The 21,437-nt window shown below is 42.1% G+C and overlaps 1 protein-coding gene across 2 annotated transcripts in view; it reads left to right on the forward strand.

Annotated features, from left to right (window-relative positions):
• The window catches only part of FAM81A (family with sequence similarity 81 member A), a 78,172-nt gene extending 63,591 nt beyond the window's left edge, over nucleotides 1-14,581 (forward strand). For both annotated transcript variants that reach the window (XM_045067435.1, XM_045067436.1), the window contains exons 7-9: nucleotides 3,436-3,571; nucleotides 5,153-5,348; nucleotides 12,236-14,581. In XM_045067435.1, the coding sequence (XP_044923370.1) occupies nucleotides 3,436-3,571; nucleotides 5,153-5,348; nucleotides 12,236-12,360 (457 nt within the window). In that variant the 3' untranslated portion in view covers nucleotides 12,361-14,581. The remainder of the gene's footprint in view (nucleotides 1-3,435; nucleotides 3,572-5,152; nucleotides 5,349-12,235) is intronic.
• Nucleotides 14,582-21,437: the final 6,856 nt, after the last annotated feature.

The raw sequence follows: 21,437 nt of genomic DNA on the forward strand, positions 1-21,437 counted from the left end.
ACTGGATCAGGTGCAGTTGCAGAACTCAGCCTACAGCCTGTAATCATGGAGTCCAAATAGAAGCACTGCCTGGCCAGGGAACACAGTCTGAGACCTCAGCCGACCAGAGGTCATTGCCCAGTGCAGTTAGTGGCTCTGTTTGATCATGTAGCGTAGCCCAGCAACCCTGCTTAAATGTAGAGCCCAGCTAGTAGGCCCATCTGACTGCCAAGCCCAGCCAGTGTTTCCCCCCACCCCCTGACCTTAGAGCAGAAGCAGAAGCCCTGTCCAACTAGAAACCTAACAGACATGTAGAACTTTCTATCCAACAGTAGCAGAATACAAATTCCTCTTAAGTGCCCATAGAATACTCTCTAGGATAGATCATATTTTAGGTCACAAAACCAGCAGGCAAAGGGAAAGGAAGAAGCAGGCTTCCTACTGAGCAGGGAGCCCAGTGATGCCGACTTTGATCCCAGGACCCTGGAATCATGACCTGAGCTGAAGGCAGATGCTTAACTGACTGAGTCACCCAGGCACTCCTGACAAAACAAGTCTTAAATAAATTAAAGAAGATCAAAATCATATCAAGTATCTTTTTTTGACTACAGTGGCATGAAACTAGAAATCAGTAATAGGAGGAAAATTGGAAATTTCACAAATATGTGGAAATCAAACAACACACTCCTGAACAACAGATGGCTCAAAGAAAATCACAAGGGAAATTCAGAAAATCTTGAAGTAATTGAAATAATTATGGGATGCAGCCAAAGCACTTTTATGAGGAAAGTTTGCAGTAATAAGTGCCTACATTAAGAAAAAGGAAAGATCTTGAATAAACAACGTAAATTTATATCTCAAGGAATTAGAAAACAAAGAACAAACTAAGAACAAAAATACAGGAGGAAGGAAATAATAAAGATTAGGCCAAAATTAAATGAATAGAGCATAGAAAACAATAGAAAAACAATGGGATGGGGCACCTGGGGGGCTCAGTAGGTTAAGTCTTTGCCTTTGGCTCAGGTCATGATCTCAGGGTCCTGAGATCGAGTCCTACATCGGGCTCTCTGCTCAGCGGGGAGCCTGCTTTCCCCTCTTTCTTTGTCTGCTGCTCTGCCTACTTGTGATCTCTCTTTCTTTCTCTCTCTCTCTCTCTGTGTCAAATAGATAAACAAGATCTTTTAAAAAAAGAAAAAAAAACAATGGGAAAAAATTAATTAAACGAATTGTTGGATTTTTTTTTTTTTTTAAAGATACACCACATTGGGGCACCTGGGTGGCTTAGTGGGTTAAGCCTCTGCCTTTGATGCAGGTCATGATCTCAGGGTCCTGGGATCGAGCCCTGCATTGGGCTCTCTGCTCAGCAGGGAACCTGCTCCCCACCTCCCCTCCTGCCTCTCTGCCTACTTGTGATCTCTCTCTCTCTGTCAAATAAATAAAAGTAAAATCTTAAAAAAAAAAAAAAAGATATACCACATTGAAAAACCTTTAGGCAGACTAACCAAGGGGAAAAGAAAAAGAAGACTCAAATAAAATTACAAATGAAAGAGGAGACATTATAACTGATAGCACAGAAATACAAACGATCATAAGAGACTACCATTAACAATCATATGCCAACAAATTGGAGAGCTAGAAGAAATGGATAAATTCCTGGAGACATAAAACCTATCAAGACAGAATCAGAAGAAAAAGAAAATCTGAACAGACTAATAACAAGTAAGGAGATTGAGTCACAGTCCAAAACTTCCCAACAAAGAAAGGCCCAGGACCAGAAGGCTTCAAGGATGAATACTACCAAAATTTAAAGCAGAATTAATACCAATCATTCTCAAACACTTCCAAAAAATTAAAGAGGAAGAAACACTTCTAAACTCATTTTATAAATTCTGCATTACCATGGTACCAAGGACAGGCCAATATCCCTGATGAACACAGATGTAAAAATTCTGAACAAAATGCTAATGAACCAAATTCAACAGCAAATTAAAAGGATCTTACAACATGATCAAGTGGCATTTATCCCTGGGATGCAAGGATGGTTTGATATAGGCAAATCAGTAAATGTGACACACTACATTGACAGAATGAAGGATTAGAAAAATCACAATTATCTCAATAATGTGGAAAAGGCATTTGACAAAATTTGATATCCTTTTTGTGATAAAGACTTCCAACGAATTGGTTATAGGAAGAATGTATTTTGACATAATAAAGGGCATATATGACAGGCCCATAAATAATAATCTACTCAGCAGAGAAAAGCTGAAAGCTTCTCTAAAATCAGGAACAAGGTGGGGATGTTCACTCTCCCCACTCATGTTGAACACAGTACTGGAGATCTTAGCTGGGCACTTAGGCAAGAAAAAGGAATAAAAGGCATCAAATCAGAAAAAGGGAAAATTATCCCCATTTACAGATGGTGTGATCTTATATAGAGGCACTCTAAAGACCACATCAGAACACTGTTAGAATAATGAATGCATTAAAGTTGTGATGCTCTCTGGCCGGTCTTCATGGTCAGGCAGGGCTGCAGGCTGAGCTCCACAGTTGCATGGGACTGGGGGTTGGCTTTCTGCCCAGATAAGGCCCAAGACGCTTTTTTTATAGTGGCATGGCCCTGGAAGTTGTACCTGCCACTCTTACATGTGTCCCATTGCTGAAGCTGGTCACATGGCCACACGTAGCTGCAAGAGAGGCTGGGGACATGGTCTTTGGTCAGCCACACATCTGAGGATGTCTTAATAGGAAAGAAGAGGAAAACAGGTAGAGCAGATAATTAGGTTCTTCTACCACGGGGTCCATTTTATTATTACTGTTATTATTTAAGTCATGTGTTCTTTCCTAAGTTTATTCCATTTCATAAACAATGAATACAAAAGTAATGAAGGGAAATTAGCAAGCATGGAGTATTATTTGGAAAGGATGAGGACCAGAGGAATGGAGGGTGGTTGGTTTTTTTTTTTTCCTTTCAGTTTGCTTTTTGGTTTAAATTAGGAAATATCTCTATGGGGCAAGAGCAATTTGGAGAACATTCTAGAGAAAGGCAGTCAGGCTCTAGTCCTGGGAGAGAACAGGGAGAAGGTGGAAGAGCCCAGGGAAAGAGGAGGCTGGAAGTGTGTCTTCTGAGCCAAGAGCACCGGGCACCCTGGGAAGGCAAAAATGAGCACCTGGTGTGGCTGTGTGTCACTCTGACACCTCCACACCCTCCCCATCAGGTCTTCAGCAGTAGGAAGTATTGTTAGGTACGTGTCTGTTGTATCCTCCTTCCCTGCCTCCTACCTACTCTACCCCCAATTTAGTGCTAAGGGCAATTCGAAAGGGAAGGGAAGCTTGTAATTCGGAGGGAGCCAAGGTTCATGCTGACATATTTCTGAGAAGTTTGATAGAGACTGAAGTTGTATGTTGTAATTTTATGGTTGTTTTACGTCTAACTTGCTGATTTTCTTATTTTAGATTTAAAGGTACGATCGAGGAACTCAGTAATGAGATTTTATCTGCACGGAATTGGTTGCAACAGGAACAAGAACGGATAGAGAAAGAACTTTTACAGAAAATTGATCAGCTTTCCTTGGTCGTTAAGGAAAACAGTGTAGGTATTGATGTATGGCATAATATAGTAAAGTTACTCGTGGAGACCTGCAATGTTCGTGAATAATCCATACCAACTTAGCATTGATTGATTTAGCACCACATTAAGCTGCTCAGTTGTTTCTTGCCTTAGAATCCTTTCTTTTTCTATGTTTGTTATAAAGAGAGCACTTGGGCTTGTTTTGGTTAATAAAGGCAAAGTAGAAAATTTCAGCACTTTCAGCTAAGGTGAATTTAAGTCAAGACCTTCCTGAACCAAATTGACCACCTGCATTTCTAAGTAAAACTAACTACAAACTTCATTCTACTTTGGTTGAATTTCATGATCTGGAAAACACAGTGTCGACTAGGTTTCTCCCGCTCAGCCCCTCTGTCACACTATAACCACAGAATGCAGAGTCATGGATAGCATGTCAACAAAATCTACCCTTTTCCCCCTCCATTTTCCTTCTATTTTTGCCCCACTCTCTCAGAGAATGAAGGCTTGCAGTACTGCTCAAAAGCCATCAGGAAAGCCTTGCTTGTAGAGTATTCAGAAGCTCTGAAACTGGTTTTTGGCAGCAAATATTTTTTTGGTTTGGTGATTCAGCCTGACCATCTTCCTCTCCCTCCTCTTTTCTTGCACTGCTTCCTTCTGTTGGACTTGGATGAAGCATAAGCATCAGGAGCAATTTCCATGTCTGACTCTGCTGTTTCTCAGGGCTGAGCTGCTCTCCAAGTAGACTGCATTATAAAACATCAAGAGAGCTAGGTCATGCAGTAGTCCACTTACAGCTCTGTTTATAGTCTTGACCTCCAAAGCTTACCCACAGATGTAGATTCTCATAAAAACCAGGCATGTTGGAAAGAAAAGAAAATATTTAATATTTCAAATATTTCTTTAAGTGTTCTCCCATATAATATCAGATCTAATGGTTGATTTACTTAGATTCATACTATTACATTTTTGGGCTTCTGTGGTCTTTGGATAACTGTTTATTTTTACATGTGGATTGGTTAATAACTAACAGTAAACCCCAGGATAATAGTAGCTTTAATAAGACAGCATCGTATTTCTCTTTCACATAAAAGCTATCTGGGGATAGGGAATGCAGGACTGATGTGGTAGCTTATCATTCCTCAGCAATCCATGATTCTTCTGGCTCAACTCTGCCAATTCTAGAGAGTGACCCTTGTTCTCATAGTTCAATGTGGCCACTAGTGCTCCAGCCATTACATCTGAATTCCAGGAACAGAAGGAAGCCAAAAGGGATAAGGATAGGCCTCAGCTGCCTTTTAGCTTTTCCTAGAAGCTGCCACACACCCTTCTACTTATATCTCATTGGCCAGAACTTCATCTTTATGGCCAAACTAAACTCAGGAGACAGCAGAGAATGTAGTCTTAATTCCGGATGAGCTTACAATCAGCTGAAAATCAGGGGTCTGTTAAGGAAACAGGAGAGTGGATGGTTGAGCAAGCAACAAGCCACCTTTGTGATCCTCTTCCCTGCAGATTATTGTTAAATGATGCTATGACTGATGCAGGTACAGGATAGACTTTCCTTTTGGAATAACCAAGTCCAATTCTTCTCATGGATCTCAGGGAGCCAGCGAAAGGGACATGGAGAAGAAGCTCAGCCAGATGTCAGCCAGACTTGACAAAATAGAAGAAAGTCAGAAGAAGAATATGGAAGTGCAGAGAACAAAACAGGAAGAAGAGAAAGTGCATGGGCGCATCAGCAAGCTGGAGTTACAGATGAATGAGGACATGAAGGAAATGAAAGCAGAAGTTGATGCTGGTAGGCCAAAAAGCAGATGGCTCTCATGGGCTATTTTCTTTTCTTTTCTCTCCTTTTAAAAAATTGTTAGTCTTTATTCTTTTTTAAAAATGTTTTTTATTTAGATTCAATTAGTTAACATATGATATATTATTAGTTTCAGAGGTAGAAGTCAGTGATTCATCATTTTTCTATAATATCCAGTGCTCATTACATCACATGTCCTCCTTAGTGTCCATCATCCAGTTACCCCATCCTCCAACCCCCACCCCCCTCCAGCAACCTTGTTTGTTTCCGATGATTAAGAGTCTTTTATGGTTGGTCTCCCTCTCTGATTTCATCTTATTTTATTTGTTCTTTTCTTCCCCATGTTCATTTTTTTTGAGATGAGTGAGATCATGTCAGTGAGGTCCACATAACAGTGAGCTCATATGATAATTGTCTTTTTCTGATTGACTTATTTTGCTTGGAGTAATACCCTTTAATTCCATCCATATCATTGCAGATGGCAAGATTTCATTTTTTTTGAGGGCTGAGTAGTATTCTAGTGTGTGTGTGTGTGTGTGTGTGTGTGTGTGTGTGTGTGTATCTTCTTTATCCATTCATCTGTCAGTGGACATTTGGGCTCTTTCCATAGTTTGGCTATTGTGGACATTACTGCTATAAACATTGGGGCACATGTGCCCCTTTGGATCACTACATTTGTTATCTTTGGAGTAAATACTCAGTAGTACAATTGCTGAGTCATAGGTAGCTCTATTTTCAACTTTTTTCAACTTATAATTGTATTTCTTCAGTGTTGGTTGTGATCTCTCCTCTTTCATTCATGATTTTATTTACTTGGGTCTTGTCTCTTTTCTTTTTAGTAAGTCTAGCAGGGGGTTATCAATCTTATTCTTTCAAAGAACCAGCTCCTCGTTTCATTGATCTGTTCTACTCTTTTTTTGGCTTCTATTTCATTGATTTCTGCTCTAATCTTTATTAATTCTTTTCTCCTGCTGGGTTTAGGTTTTATTTACTGTTCTTTCTCCAGCTCTTTTAGGTGTAAGATTAACTTGTGTATTTGAGATCTTTCTTGTTTCTTGAGAAAGGCTTACATTGCCATATACTTCCCTCTTACAACCAGCTGTGCTGCAGCCCAAAGGTTTTGAACAATTCTGCTTTCATTTTCATTTGTTTCCATGAATTTTTTCAGTTCTTCTTTAATTTCCTGGTTGACCCATTTATTCTTTAGTAGGATGCTCTTTAGCCTCCATGTATTTGAGTTCTTTCCAACTTTCCTCTTGTGGCTGAGTTCCAGTTTGAAAGCATTGTGGTCCAAAAATATGCAGGGAATGATCCCAGTCTTTGGGTACCACTTGAGACCTGATTTGTGACCCAGGATCTGATCTATTCTGGAGAATGTTTCCTGTGCACTCGAGAAGAATGTATATTCTGTTGCTTTAGGGTAGAATGCTCTGAATATATCTGTGATGTCCATCTGGTCCAGTGTGTTATTCAAAGCTGTTGTTTCCTTGTTGATCATCTGCTTAGATGATTTGTTTATTGCAGTGAATGGGCTATTAAAGTCCCCTACTATTACTGTATTATTATCTATGTGTTTCTTTAATTTTGTTATTAATTGGTTTATGTAATTGGCTATCCCCATGTTAGGGGCATAAATATTTACAATTGTTAGATCTTCTTATTGGATAGAGGCTTAAATTATGACATAGTGTCTCTCCTCATCTCTTATTACAGTCTTCAGTTCAAAATCTAATTTGTCTGGGGACACCTGGGTGGCTCAGTTGGTTACATGTCTGGCTTCAGCTCAGGTCATGATCCCAGGGTCCTGGGATCGAGTCCTGCATTGGGCTCATTACTCAGTGGAGAGCCTGCTTCTTCTGCCTGCCTCTCCCCCTGCCTGTGTTCTCTCTGTCTTTCTATCTCTCTCTGACAAATAAATAAAATCTTTAGGGAAAAAAATTCTAATTTGTCTGGCATAAGGATTGCCTTTTTGATTTCTATTTTTTAGATTAGTTCTTTTATTTCTTCAGAAAGGGATTCTCTAGTGTCTTCTTTGCTTTTTTAAAACTAGTATCTTTATAACCATTATTCTGAACTCTATTTCCGACATTTCATTTGTATCCATACTAATTAGATCCCTGGCAGTCAGTACTGCCTCTTGTTCTCTTTTTTGAGATGAGTGTTTCCGTCTTGTTGTTCTGTGTAGAGATGAACAGATGAACGGGAGAAAAAAATACTAAAATGGCAACAACAACCCAAGAGAAATATACACTAAATAAATGAGAAGAGACCCAAAACTGAAAAGAAGAAAATTCTTAAAAAGGATATAATCAGACAGGTGAACAGAACAGAGCACTACACTAGATCCTGAGTGTATTTTGATTGGTTTATTAGAAGAAACTACATCCCAAACTTGTAAAGAAAGAACTTATATACTTACAAAAATAAGATTAAATATATTTAAAGGATAGAATGTAATTGTAAAGATGAAAATGCAAAAAGACTTTAACAAAAAAGAAAGAAAAAGAAAGAGAGAATATGATCAGTCAGTGAAGAGAACAGAGCCATACACTAGATTCGGGGTGTATTTTGGTCTGTTAGAAGAAACTGCATCCCAAAATTGGAAAGAAAGAAAGAAAAAAATTATATATATATATATATATATATATATATATATACACACACACACACACAAATAAAAATAAAATACAATGAAAGGATAAAATATAACTGTAAAAATGAAAATAAAAAATATTTTAAAAAAACGAGTTGATAAAATAAGAAATTGGTAGGGGGTGCCTAGGTGGCTCAGTTGGTTAAGTGTCTGCCTTCGATTCAGGTCATGATCCCAGAGTCCTGGGACTGAGTTCCACATTGGCCTCCTTGCTCAGCATGGAGCCTGCTTCTCCCTCTGCCTGCCGCCACCTCTTCCCCATTTGTGCTTGCTCTCTCTGACAAATAAATAAATAAAATCCTTTAAAAAATAAGGAATTAATTGAAAAAGAGAAAGAAATTAATATTGAGAGACTAAAGAATCGTGGGGAAAAAATAATGAATTCTATATGCTATATTCTCCTAGCGCTGGAGTTTTGCAGTTCTCTATGGTATGTAAACTTGGTTTTAGCCAGATGTTCCTGCAGATCTTCTGGAGGAGGGGCCTGTTGTGCTGATTCTCAGGTGTCTTTGTACCACCGTTGCCAGGGGGCCAGGCTAAGAAATCTGCTCCTGTTTACTCTCTATGGCTTTTGTTTCCTAAAGGCTTTCATCCTTTGGAGGATGAGAATGAATATGGCGGCCTCCCAGTCTCCAGCCCTGTAACCAGAAGCTCAGGGCCCCACTCCTCAGTGTGCCCTCAGGGAAAAGCAGTCCAGTCACTTCCCTCTCCCTGCTCTCTGTGCTTACCCAGCCTGTGACTGAGCGTTTCTGTCTCAGGCACATGAATCCATTTCTGGTCTCCAAGCCTGGCAAACTCTTATGCACGTACCTGCACTGCCTCTCCCAGTGAAGGAATAGGGGTCTCATCTCTATTTGCTGCTTCCTGAGCCTGTGCTTGGAGAGCAGTCACCCAACTATGCCACAGTTCATGGTTTATGGCAACCCTGAACTGGGAGCCCATTCCTGGGCTTCCTGATTTCAACTTCCCGATTTCAACCCTGCTCTGATGCCTGGGAGCTCTGCCACTCTCAGGCTCTTCTGGTCTTCCTGTGACCCCGGGGATCATAAGACCACACCACCCCACCTAGGATCCCATCGCACTTCCCCTCCTGAGTGCTTTTCAGGCAGGGATGTCCCTCACCGGAACAGACTTCTAAAAGTTCCCATTTTGTGCTCTGCTGCTATATCACTTGCCGGTAGTTGGCTGATAGAGGCTCCCAACCCCCGCAGTTATCTTCCCACATACTGCCTTGGATTCATTTCTCTGCACCTCCTACCTTGCAGAAAGTGGTCCCTTTTCTATTTGTAGAGTTGCAGGTATTCTTTTCTTAGCTCTCTGGTTGAGTTCACAGGTGTTCAGAATGTTTTGAGAGCTATCTAGCTGAATTCCTGGGACCAGACAAAACTATGGTCTCCTACTCCTCTGCCATCTTGGACTCCCACTCATGGGTTATTCTCAGTGGGATCTGAAAACCAGGTAATGAGCGTCCCCATCAACTACCTGTGATCCCAGCTAACAGTAATCACAGTGAGATGTCCTTAGGTGATTTTCTAAGTAGCTGTGCTGTACTGAATTAAAGCGCTGTTTTAGCTCTAAATACATAGAAAGCCACCACGAGGGACGGGCACACAAATGAACATTGCTCAGTTTGCAGCTGATGTGCACTTTCTTTCATGCCATCTGCGGGTTCGTTTCTGTTCATAGCCAGGATTATTATGTCTCAGAAATGAACCTCTATCTTGACGTGGCTTTTGAAGGCTTAATGTGGGCAGCATGCTACCATGGCAGCAAATGATTTTCCTCCTCTCCCAAGTCAACAGGGCCCATTAATTCACATTTGTTGAGAAGAAAGTTGTAAAGCTGATTTCCAGGTCTCTCGTACTGTCACGTATAAAGGACTAGTTAGACTGGCTTACACTGTGAGCTTAGGAATACAGTCCTGGAACCAATACGGGGAAGTTACTTGAAGACATGTTCTAACTCAGCATGAGGCAGGAGTATCCTCAGGTCATGGGTCCTAAAAAGACACTGGTGGCCTTGTAAGCCTGAGAGCTCTTTGTGACTGAACATGTCCAAGTGGAAGCTGTTCGGTTATGGTCAGGAAAGACAAGACCGTCTTACAGGGACAGTCTTACAGTGTGATGAGGGGTGCTGCGTTATCTCCTAGCTCCTTCCAGTTCTAAGATTCCATAATTTTCTTCGGCAGAGTCTACTTTGGCCCACATGGAAATAAACGTAGTTCGTTATCCCAAGAATAGTTTTGTTGTCACTACCAGAAGTTTATTATTTTATTTTAAGTAGAAGTCACAGAGGTACCTGGGTGGCTCAGTGGGTTAAACGTCTACCTTCCACTCAGGTCATAATCTCAGGGTCCTGGGATCAAGCCCTGAATCAGGATCCCTGCACGGTGGGGAGCCTGCCACTCCCACTGCTTGCACACCCTCTCTCTCTGACAAATGAATAAATAAAATCTTAAAAAGAAAAAAGTAGAAGTCACAGTTCAATTTATTCATTGAACTTGTGAAGATCAAAATGAATTTTTTTCTTTGTCTTTGGGGCTATTAGAATATGGTACATGAGTATTTCATCAGTGTTGAACTTCACATCATTCTTGGGGGGGGTTCGTTCCCTTCTATTCAACATGCCATTGAGGTGGTTAACATTCACCTAATGAGAAGGGCAGATAAACTTTTTAAAAATAAAAAGATTTACTTTTTCCTACTCCAAAAACAGTATTTCTTATTTTCTTAATAGGAAATAAGAAAGCACAAAATATTTTTTGAAACCCTCATAATTTCTCTCACCCAGGGGTCATCTTTATATATGTCATTTTATACATATATGTGCTTTTTCAAGTAAAAGCTCATACCATACATTTTTCACCTACTCTTTTACATGTTGTATCTTTCTATTCAATAAGAATGTTATTTTTAATAAGTAATATTTATTCCTTCTATGACATGAATTGTCAATAGAGAATATTTTCTGAGAGAAAATTGTTCCTTTCCTCCTAAAGATTTATTTATTTTTAGAGAGAGAGAGAGAGAGTGAGCATGAGACCATGAGTGGGAGGGGCTGAGGGAGAGGCTCAGCGCTGAGCATGGAGCCCGACATAGGGCTTGAGCCCAAGACCCTGAGATCGTGACCTGAGCTGAAATCCAGAATTGGACCCTCAGCCAATCAACTGAGCTACCCAGGTGCCCCTGAGAGAAAATTCTAAATTTACTAATGAAGATGTGCCCTTTTAAAATGTATTTTAAAAACCCATAGAAATACAGAATAATACGAAATGCTTTTTGAGTGGGGAATTTTTTTTTTATTTTGCTTTTTATTTTGAAATTATTTCAAATTTAGAAAAACTGTAACAATACTCCAAAAACTATTCATCTTTCATAGAGACTAACCAATTGTTAACATTTTGGAAATTTTCTTTATCTCATTGGGTGATGAGAGCGCACGCATGCGTCTGTGTGTGTGTGTGTGTGTGTGTGTGTAAATACAATTTTTTTCCCTAGGTCCTTTGGGAATAAGTTGCAGAAGTTACGATGCCTTTTTACTCCTTTATTATTTCAATCTATATGCCCTTAGGACAGGGCCATTCTCTTAAATAACTATAGTCCAGTGAAATATTGATGAAAAATTTTTCACTATTCAACTTTCACTGTTGTTTCCATTATAGCAGACCTTCCCTGGTCTAGGTTCTATTCCAGAATTATACAGCATAGACAATTGTCATATTTCTTTATTTAGTGTATTTTAATATGGATCAGTTCCTCAGTGATGTTACGTCATTAAAGAATCCAGGCCAAAAAAGAATCCAGGCCAGTATTTTGTGGGATGTCAGTTTGGGCCTGTTTGCTTCCTCTTAATTAGTTTCAGGGAGTGCATTTTGACAGAAATGCCACAGAAGCAGGGTGTCCCTCACTTATCAGGGAACCTTATCAGGGGTACGTGATGTTGGTTTCTCCTGGTATTGGTGAAGTTAGCTTTGATAACCTTGGTTAAAGTGGTACCTGCCAGATTTCTCCGTTGTAATAGTTCCCTCCCCACTTTGTAATTAGAAAGCAATCTGTAGGGAGATACTATAAACCTGTGTAACTATCCTGTTCCCTCTCAAACTTTTACTCCAATAGTCTTAGCATCTATTGATAATTTTTGCCCAAATCAGCTATTACTATATGCTGTAAAATTTGACACAACATTGTTTTTTAATATTAACTCTTGCAAAATTTACCTCTTCTTAAAGGGTTTACGGCCATCTATGAAAGCATAGGATCCCTCAGGCAAGTTCTTGAAGCCAAGATGAAGTTGGACAAGGACCAGCTACAGAAGCAAATCCAGCAGATGCAGAAGCCAGAGCCTCCCATGTGAGGGGAGCTGGGACAAGGACCTCAGAAGTGGTTTTGCTGGTGGGGCGAGAGCCAGGTGCCGCTGTGGCCAGGCGGTCACTGCCTTCAGAAGTGTTCTATTCATGGCGTGCATGTGCCAAGCAATGTGTTTTCATGGGTCTAAATGTTTACCTTAAGTCTCGAAAACACTTCCTTTAAAAGTATTAAGTACAATTTTTGCCACTCTATTTCATTTCTCTAAATTCAATGGAATAGCCTCCCAGCCCCTAGATTGGAAAGGCTTTTGTCCCTCTTCATTTTATGAATGAAAAGACTTAACGACTTTCCTTCAATGCTTGACGCTCTAGCCAAGACTTTACTATTTTGAAAAATGTCATGGTGATTTTTTTTTAATTAAGAAACTAATGAATTGTCACAGGAATGTGTTAGCTCCTCACCCTAAATTAAGAGAATGTCCTGGTAGATTAGAATTCAACCCTTTAGTCCATATTTGGATTTTATTAATGTTATCTGTGCATTTCTTACATGGTTTCCTTCTTGTAAATCTTCTGTCTTTTGTAGGGATAAGGGAATTAATTTTTGGAGAACCACCCCCCCACACCACCATTTATGTAATGAAGATAGCTTAAAGATTGATAACTGCCATATACATTGCAAATTAAAATGGAAACTTAAGACAATTATCTAGCTAATACAAGGCACAATATCCACATCAACCACCTACTTATACCAGGTTTTAATATTGGAAACTTTTTTTCAATTGCCTACAGCCTGTATAGTGATAGCCATATATTTAGTAATGGAATGGTGGTTAATAGTCTGTTTATTGCACAATTAATTGTAAATCATAATAGGATGTGAGAATTTTTCAGGCTTTATGATCTCCTCTAAATGTTTCCAAAATTGGCACAAAGTGCTAACTAAGGTTTATATATACTTCTTGTAACTGTATCCTGTGCCTTGGTTTTACCACGTCAATGCACTGTATCCTCTAAAAGTTTTACAGACAAAATAGAAGGCATGATAATACATCAGAATTATGATGTAAAAATGGGATCCTATGTAATTTTTAAATGTTCTAAAAATTTTATCACTGTTAAGACATTAGTTGTTCAGTATTATTAATGAAATAGAAATTCATACTTTTGTATGGACAGAGAATCAAATTGATATTGTATTTATAACACTGTCAAGAAACTTTCATTTTGAGCAGCTTTGTAGATGATGGGGGTTTTCTTTTCAATCGCCATATTTGATTAGTCATTGAAAATTGGCGCCAGTGAAATTGTTCACCTGTGTTCGTACAAACCAATGGTGAGACACACACTGTTCTAAACTGTGAGGGTGCCCAGGAAAAAGAAAACAATTCTTTAAAGAATTTTTTAAAAAATTGTTTTTGTTTGCCAAGGACTCAGGAAAATTAAAGTATTTTCTATTTTTAGGATAAATCATAAATGAAACATGTAACTGGCTATTACTGTTTACCCATATAAAATATGCTGCTAAAGTAATAGTATTTTACAACTTCAGTGGCTGGACAAAAATTCTTTTAAAATTTGGACCTGAGAAATCCTATAAGGAATATGTCATCCAACACGTAGTTCCTTAACTTTGTCACAATTCCTTGCATCTCTATATAGGAAGATGATTTCCACTTAACAGTGAAAAAACAAAGGGGAATGCTCTTTTGCAATCAGAAAGTGAATTTCTTTTTGTGACAGAGTAAGCACATCTGGTACCGTTTTCCCTGTTGAAGCACAAGCCACAGGGCCGAGCATTACACCCCTTCCCTCTTCCATGGTCCCGGGAGGAGGAAGGGTCCGCACGTGGGCTGCCTGGGGAGAGGGGGCCAGGGGGCCAGCTGGCCTCAGGTGGAGGGCTGACGTATACAGGTGACGGCTGGCTGTCCGCTGAGATTGCTCAGGTGCTCCCGATGCTGCTCACCTCCTGTCAGGAGCTCTGGCAGGGGTTCTCCAGCCTGGCAACGTGCTGGAATGCCCCGGGGAACTCGCAGAGCTACTGATGCCCGGGCTGCCCCCTCGGCCAGCAGAGCCGCAACCTCTGGGAGGTGGGACCCAGGCATCCATAGGCATCCAAGGCCCTCTCGGGATTCGGAGGCCACTGAGGCTGGAAGGCACTGAGCCCCAGTGGACTCTTAGGACCAAAGCCTAAATGACGATCAGCTTCCGTGTTCTTTCCTTCACCAGAAATTTGCAATAAAAAAAGTAAAATTTCCAAATCCACGTGGTGTACGATTTTTAAATTTGAAAGTATTTGAGTGTGAGGCAACCTGCTGGGAACTGGAAAGTCACGGGGAGCTGCTCCGTCTGGGGTCTCCGAGGCTGCGGTGTCTTCTCACCTCTGGGCTCCTGCCAGCTGGCAGTTGCTAGGGTGTGCTGTGCACCTGTGCTGCGATGTGTGTTCACTTGTTTCATTGTAGCAGGAAGTACTGTTCAATCGCCTGTTATGCAGATGAGAAAAGTGGGTCACCTAAAGGTTGGGCAACTTGCCCCAAATCCTGCAGCTAATACGTGGCATTCAGGATTCACACCAGGCAGCCTACTTCCACAGTCCGGGCATCTAACCAGTACGCCACTATCCTACCTCTAAAGATACATCCTTACTTCCGGCATAACTCACTCACTAGGCCACCACCTGCAGCCCCATCTCTATGGGACTTTCCACCATCAGAGCCCCTTTGCTCTTTAATGTCCCAGTTCCAAACACCTTTGAGAGGCATCTCAGTAGCTTCCCTTGGGTCAGAAGACCTCTGGTTTATTGTTGGGGCCAGTTGGGGCCACAGGACTGAGTGGTCCCAGGCATTTCAAGCCCTGTGCTTGGGCTGTCCTACGCAATAGACTACGGTTCTGTGTCCTGGGAGATGAGTTATGCTGGGTGACTGCAGAGCAGAACAGAAGAACAATTCCCTTTAAACTATGCTTATCCCACCTGGCTTTCAGCCTGAAAAAACCCACAAACCACTCACAACATCCTAGAAACTCAGTGGGAACTAGATGGGGTTCTGTCACTGTCCTCCTCTAGCTGTGTGACCTCAGGCTGTTCTCTTAACCTTTCTGAATCTCAGTTTTCTCATCTGCAGAATGGAAATTAGAATTGTTTAAAACAGGCAGCTAGGTTATAATTTTTGAAACGTTGAAGTAGTTAATACGGTATTGGGTATTAAGTGGTCAAATATGGAATATGGGAGAGGAGGTATTGGTGGTGTAACATAGCAAGTATATGGGTGGGGAGTGTGGTCCATGTTTTGGCTCAAAGCATCCCATTACCTGCTGGGATCATTTATGATATCCCATAAATGAAAGTGGTATCCCAGCCTGAGATACAGAAGAGCAGTAGAGCCTGGATGGAGAGATAAGTGGACAGGACCAGAATGGAGACAGTCCCTGAATGTGGGGAAGCTCTGGGCAGATCCTCAGGCTACTCAGGCCCATCCCTGGAGCAAGCATGGCTTCCACAGGACTAAGCCTGGGAGAAGGAGCATCCACTGAGGGGCCAGTTTTGAGAGGGCTGTGATGGGTGGGATCAGACCCAGAAGGAGGAAGCAATGAATAAGCAAATTTATATATGTACTATGGAATACTATGCAGCCATAACAAGGGAAGAAATTCCAACACATGCTAAAGCATGGATGAATCTTGAGGACATTTTGTTCAGTGAAATAAGTTACAAAAAGACAAATGTTGTATGATCCCACTTGTATGAGGTATATAGAAGAGTCAAATTCATAGAAACAGAGTAGCATGATAGTTGCCAAGAGCTTGGGGTTCCGTGGGGGTGGGGAGCTAGTACTGAATGGATACAGAGTTTCAGCTAGAGAAAAGGGAAAAGTTTTGATGGTGGTGATGGTTGCAAACAATGAGAGTGTACTTAATGCACTTAATGTACTTAATGACACAGAACTATAAATTTAAAAATGGTTAGGGATGCCTGGGTGGTGTAGTTGGTTAAGTGTCCAACTCTTGGTTTCGTTTCAGGTTGTGATCTCAGGGTTGTGGGATGGAGCCCTGTGTTGAGCTCTGTGCTCAGGGGGAGTCTGCTTAAGACTTTCTCTCCCTCTGCCCCCCCCCCGTGTGCTCTCTCTCTCTCTAAAATACATAAATCTTAAATGGTTAAACTAGGGGCGCCTGGTGACTCAGTCAGTTAAACATATAACTCTTGGTTTCGGCTTAGGTCATGATCTCAGGGTCGTGGGACTGAGCCCTGTGATGGGCTCTGTACTCAGCGGGGAGTCTGCTTAGGGCTCTCTCTCCTTCTGCCCCTCCCCCAGTCTCTCTCTCTCTCTCAAATAAATAAGTCTTTTAAAAAAATATATATGGACTTTTTACTAATTTAGCCATTTTTATTTATTTTTAATTTTTAAAAAAGATTATTTGAGAGAGAGAGCAAGTGAGTTGGGGGGGGGAGAGAGAGAAGCAGGCTCCCCACAGAGCATGGAGCCTGGCACAGGGCTCCATCCCATGACCCTGAGATCATGACCTGAGCCGAAATCAAGAGTCGGATGCTCAACCAACTGAGCTACCTCGCTGCCCCAAAATATACATGTCTTACAAACAACAGAACAAAACAAGAGAAATGGATTCCTTGGCTGTCCAGTTAAGCCTTCAAATGAGACTGCAGCCCTGGGAGCTTTACTGTACCCTCCTGAGAGATGTTAAGTCAGAGGTACCCGACAAAGCCATGCCCACACGTCTGACCCAAAGAAACTGTGAGATAATAAGTATTTGTTATTTTAAATTGCTACATTTGGGGGCAATTTATTATATGCAGCAGTAGGAAACTGATGCACTAGCACCGGTAATCTTTTTTTTTTTTTCTTTTTAAATAGTCTATACATTTATTTGACAGAGAGAGAGAGCGCACAAGCAGGGGAGGGTCAGGCAGAGGGAGAGGGAGATGCAGTCTCCCGGCTGAGCAGGGAGCCAGATGCGGGGCTCGATCCCAAGACCCTGGGATCATGACCTGAGCTGAAGGCAGAAGCTTAACCAACTGAGTCATCCAGACACCCCCGGCACTGAGTAATCTTGACAGAATGAAATGTGTATTTCTTGTGCTACAAATTACATGTTCACACATATAATCTCATTTAATACATCTTCTGAGCAGGACATGATCTGAACTTATACTAAATGGCATATATACCCTATCCCATTTAATCTTTGTAATTATCCTGTTTGGTGTGTACTATTATTTCCATTTTGTGGATGGAACAGAGAGGGAGAAGTTGAATGTTAACTAATATTACAGTTGACTCTTGACTAACAGATTTGAACTGCACAGGCCCACTTACATGTGGATTTTTTTTATAAATACAGTACTGTAAATGTATTTTCTCTTATGGTTTTCTTAATAAAATTTTCTTTTTTCTAGCTTACTTTGTTGTAAGAATACAGTATATGATACATATAATTTACAAAACAGGTGTTAATTGACTATGTTATCAGTAAGGCTTCTGGTCAACAGCAGGCTATTAATAGTTAAGTTTTGGGGAAGTCAAATGTTAAATGCAGACTTTTGACTATGTAGGGGAAGTGGGGGATGGTTGTTGGTGTCCCTAATCCCCTGCACTGTTCAAGGGTCACCTGAATATAGAAGCTGGAAATGAAACAAAGCTCATATAGCTACTTAACAGAGGAGCAGGGATTTGAATCCATATCCATATCAAAGTCTAGGCTGCCATTTTGCTTCAAGAAAGTCAACACCTATACTTAAGATGATTTGTTCAATATCTAACAATAGTTTGGAAGCAGAATACTGTTTAGCTCAGTGGTTCCCAGAGTGTCCCCAGACTGGAAGGATCAGCACTACCTGGCGGCTTATTAGAAATGTAAGCTGACTGCTCCGTGCAGGCTTCCTGACTCTGGAACTCAGATGAGCTCAGCAATCAGCTTTAACAAGTCCTGCTGATGATTCTGCTGCAGGTTAAATTTGAGAATCGCTGATCTAGAACCACACTGTAATACAGTAGCCCACTTAAATTTAAATAGAATCAGAATTAAATAAATTTAAGAAATCAGTTCCTCAGTTGCTCTAACCACATTTCAAGTGCTCAAGACCCACACGTAGTTAGGGGTTATGGTCTTGCCCCTCACAAATACAGAACGTTCCTATTACCGCAGAAAGTTCTATCTGACAGCTCTGGTCTCGAGTTCCTGGCTCTTTCAACGGATGGCTCTGTCCAAACTCTGTACCTTCGTCTGTCAGCCTAGAATGGGATTTAGACCAGAAACTTTCCTGTGTCTCATCCCTGCAATCTTGTGTCAGTTGTCCCTGTTCACGATGATTTTTAGGTCTTTATAAGGTTTTGTCCTACCTGCTGGTTCTGATCAGCAGATGTTGCTTCTGGGGGTACTGTGTTGAGAAGGATGGGGAGGCTGGTGCCCCCTGGAAGAGCTACGGGGGGGCACTGTGTGTTGCAAGTCTGTCAGGTTCGCATCAGGACGTTCAAGGCATGTGCCTGGCAAAGTGTTGTTGTCCAGGGAAACCTCTTGAGTGATTCTGAGGCTCCCTAGTGAGAGGGACCCATCAGGCCTGGGACTAGGGTGAGGCAAAATGACGCACTTGTCTTGGAAAATTAAAAGGGATGCCAAAAACTCTGTAATTAAGATAATGTGTTAACACAGTATTTTTCAGATCAAAATTAATGCCAAAATAATGCATGATGAACAAAATTTCAATCATATCATGCAGAGCCATCATGGAACTGAGGCCAAACGGGAAGCTGTGCTCCTAAGTACAAGCCGCATGTAATTTTAAATTTTTGACGTTTTGTTCATTCCAGATTTTTTGTGTGTGTGAAGACAGATTTTTAGAAATACTGCACTGACATATTTGTCTTGATGACAAGATTTTGACTGCTCCCTCCCCTTACATTTAGCATTTGAAGAGGGTGCCCCATTTCCCTCACCCTAATTGCTGCGCTGCCCAGATGTGTAGAAAAGTTGGAACTAAATTCAGGGCTCAGTTATTGTAATGAGCTTATCTCCAGAGTGTCTGATTGCTTTAAATAGATAGTCTCTGGTCTGTTTTTATCCCTAATTGCCACGCTTCGTTTAATTTTCAACTTGTGACTTAATTCTTTCTGGAACTAGTTTGAGACACAGATAAAAAGATCCGACTCCTCTTTGAGATGAGGAAGGGGAGTGCCAATGTTGGGCACCACTGGGCCTCTTCCCGGGATCCACTGGCCTTTGCTACCCCCATGTGGACGGGATTAGAAACCCCCAGGGAATTTGTTTCCGTAGGAAGAACCCACAACCAAGGAGCCCCTCAGTGGAAAGGCCCTTGGAGGCACCGGATCTCAATTCTCTCATTTTCTGGAACGGAAAACAGAGTGCTGGAGAAGTTAGAAGTGGGATTGGCAGGGCAGTAAGTACGGTAGTAATGATAGACACACTGTAACCATAATAGCGATTTAGTACCACCTCTGCACGGGCTGGGCCGTGGCAGTGCATGAAACAGAACAAAATTTATACCTTTATGGGATTTTAATTCCAGGGTGAGGTGGGGTGGGGAGAGAGGATAAGCCAGCAAGAAAATACCAAGTATGTCAGACGATGGTAAGAACTTTGGAGGAAGATACAGCAAGGGCACAGGGTGGGGAGTCCGGGTGGGGGGTGGATGCGTGGAAACAGGATGGCCAGAGAATGCCTTGCTGAGAACCAAAGACCTGACAGAGAGAAGGCAGAGCCAGGTAGATACTGGCAGAAGAATTTACCTACATCTCACCATTTCTAGAAAATAAAGCTACATATAATTCAGGCATTCGGGGTCCATCTGGTTGCTAACGCTTTGTCCCCCCAGCTACGTGGTGAGTAAAGGCTTCCTCTGCTATACCCGCTGAACCGTCTCACCGTCCCTTGGCCGCTCCCCATTGCCACGCAGCCTGGGTGGCCCATTCCCTGTAGTAAATTCCCTGTTTGAAGTACCCAGTGAGGTTTCTGCTTTCCAAAAAGGACTAGGGAGAATACGTTGCCCTGTGATGATGGTGCTTTGTCCACACCTCATGCTGCTCATCCTCTGGTGCCCTGTGGCTCTTTGGAACGTCGTCACGGCCTGGGCTCTCCCACAAACCAGCAGCACCAGGAAACAGGCTAATGTTTTGGAGGATGTCCCCCGTCAAGCTCGGCACCCATCCCCACATCCACCAAGAAGTCCCAGATTGAGCAGCACCTTTGTGCATGCCCCAGGCCCCTGCTGGTAAATCAGCACCTCCCAGACCCTCACTTAGGCCCTCTAGAATCCGACCAGGACCTTGCATCTCAATGAAGTCATCATTAAAAAAGCACTCCAAGTCGGGGCGCCTGGGTGGCTCAGTGGGTTAAAGCCTCTGCCTTCGGCTCAGGTCATGATCCCGGGGTCCGGGGATGGAGCCCCTGGTAGGGCTCTCTGCTCAGCGGGGAGCCTGCTTCCTTTCCTCTCTCTCTGCCTGTCTGCCTCCCTGTGATTTCTGTCTGTCAAAATAAATAAAATCTTAAAAAAAAAAAAAGCACTCCAAGAAATAAAAACTCCCACTTAAAAATGCATTGAGAATGAATGTGTGGTCCTGCCTTTGCGTGCAAAACACAGGTGGGCTGAAGTGGACGGCTGGCCGGGCTTCTCCTCCTTTTAGGGGACAGCCTCTGGTTTCTCTGGAGTACTAGCCCCTTCCCAGAGGTCCTGTTGGGGGTGTTATTCACAGAGCCCCTCCTCCCACCAAGGGGCAAACAACCCCGCTGAGCAGCTCAGACTCTGGCCTGGAAATCTGAAGCCTGAGTTGAGGGGTGCACGGTGCTCTAAGGCCTGTCCCATTCACCCGACAGCACTCGAGAGTTTCCTGCCGATGTCCCTGGAACTGGCCCCATCCCCGTGCTGAGTGTTGGGCACAGTCTTCTAATAACTTCTTTTCTGCCTGGGTTAAGCCAGAATCAATTCAACTGGAATCTCTTACAAATGGAAACCTCAGTGGATACAGCGCGTCTGCGCGGGGGGCTCAGCAGCCGCTCATGAAAAACGTCCCGGGGTTTCAGCGTCAAGGTTAATAAGGGCAACTAACCATTGCCGAGGACGTCCCGCGGTGCTGGGAAGGGTGTATGCATTTTC

The sequence above is a fragment of the Mustela putorius genome, unplaced genomic scaffold, assembly GCF_011764305.1.
Source record: "Mustela putorius furo isolate JIRA1106 unplaced genomic scaffold, ASM1176430v1.1 tig00003896_pilon_pilon_pilon, whole genome shotgun sequence".
In the NCBI taxonomy this organism is placed as follows: Eukaryota; Metazoa; Chordata; class Mammalia; order Carnivora; family Mustelidae; genus Mustela; species Mustela putorius.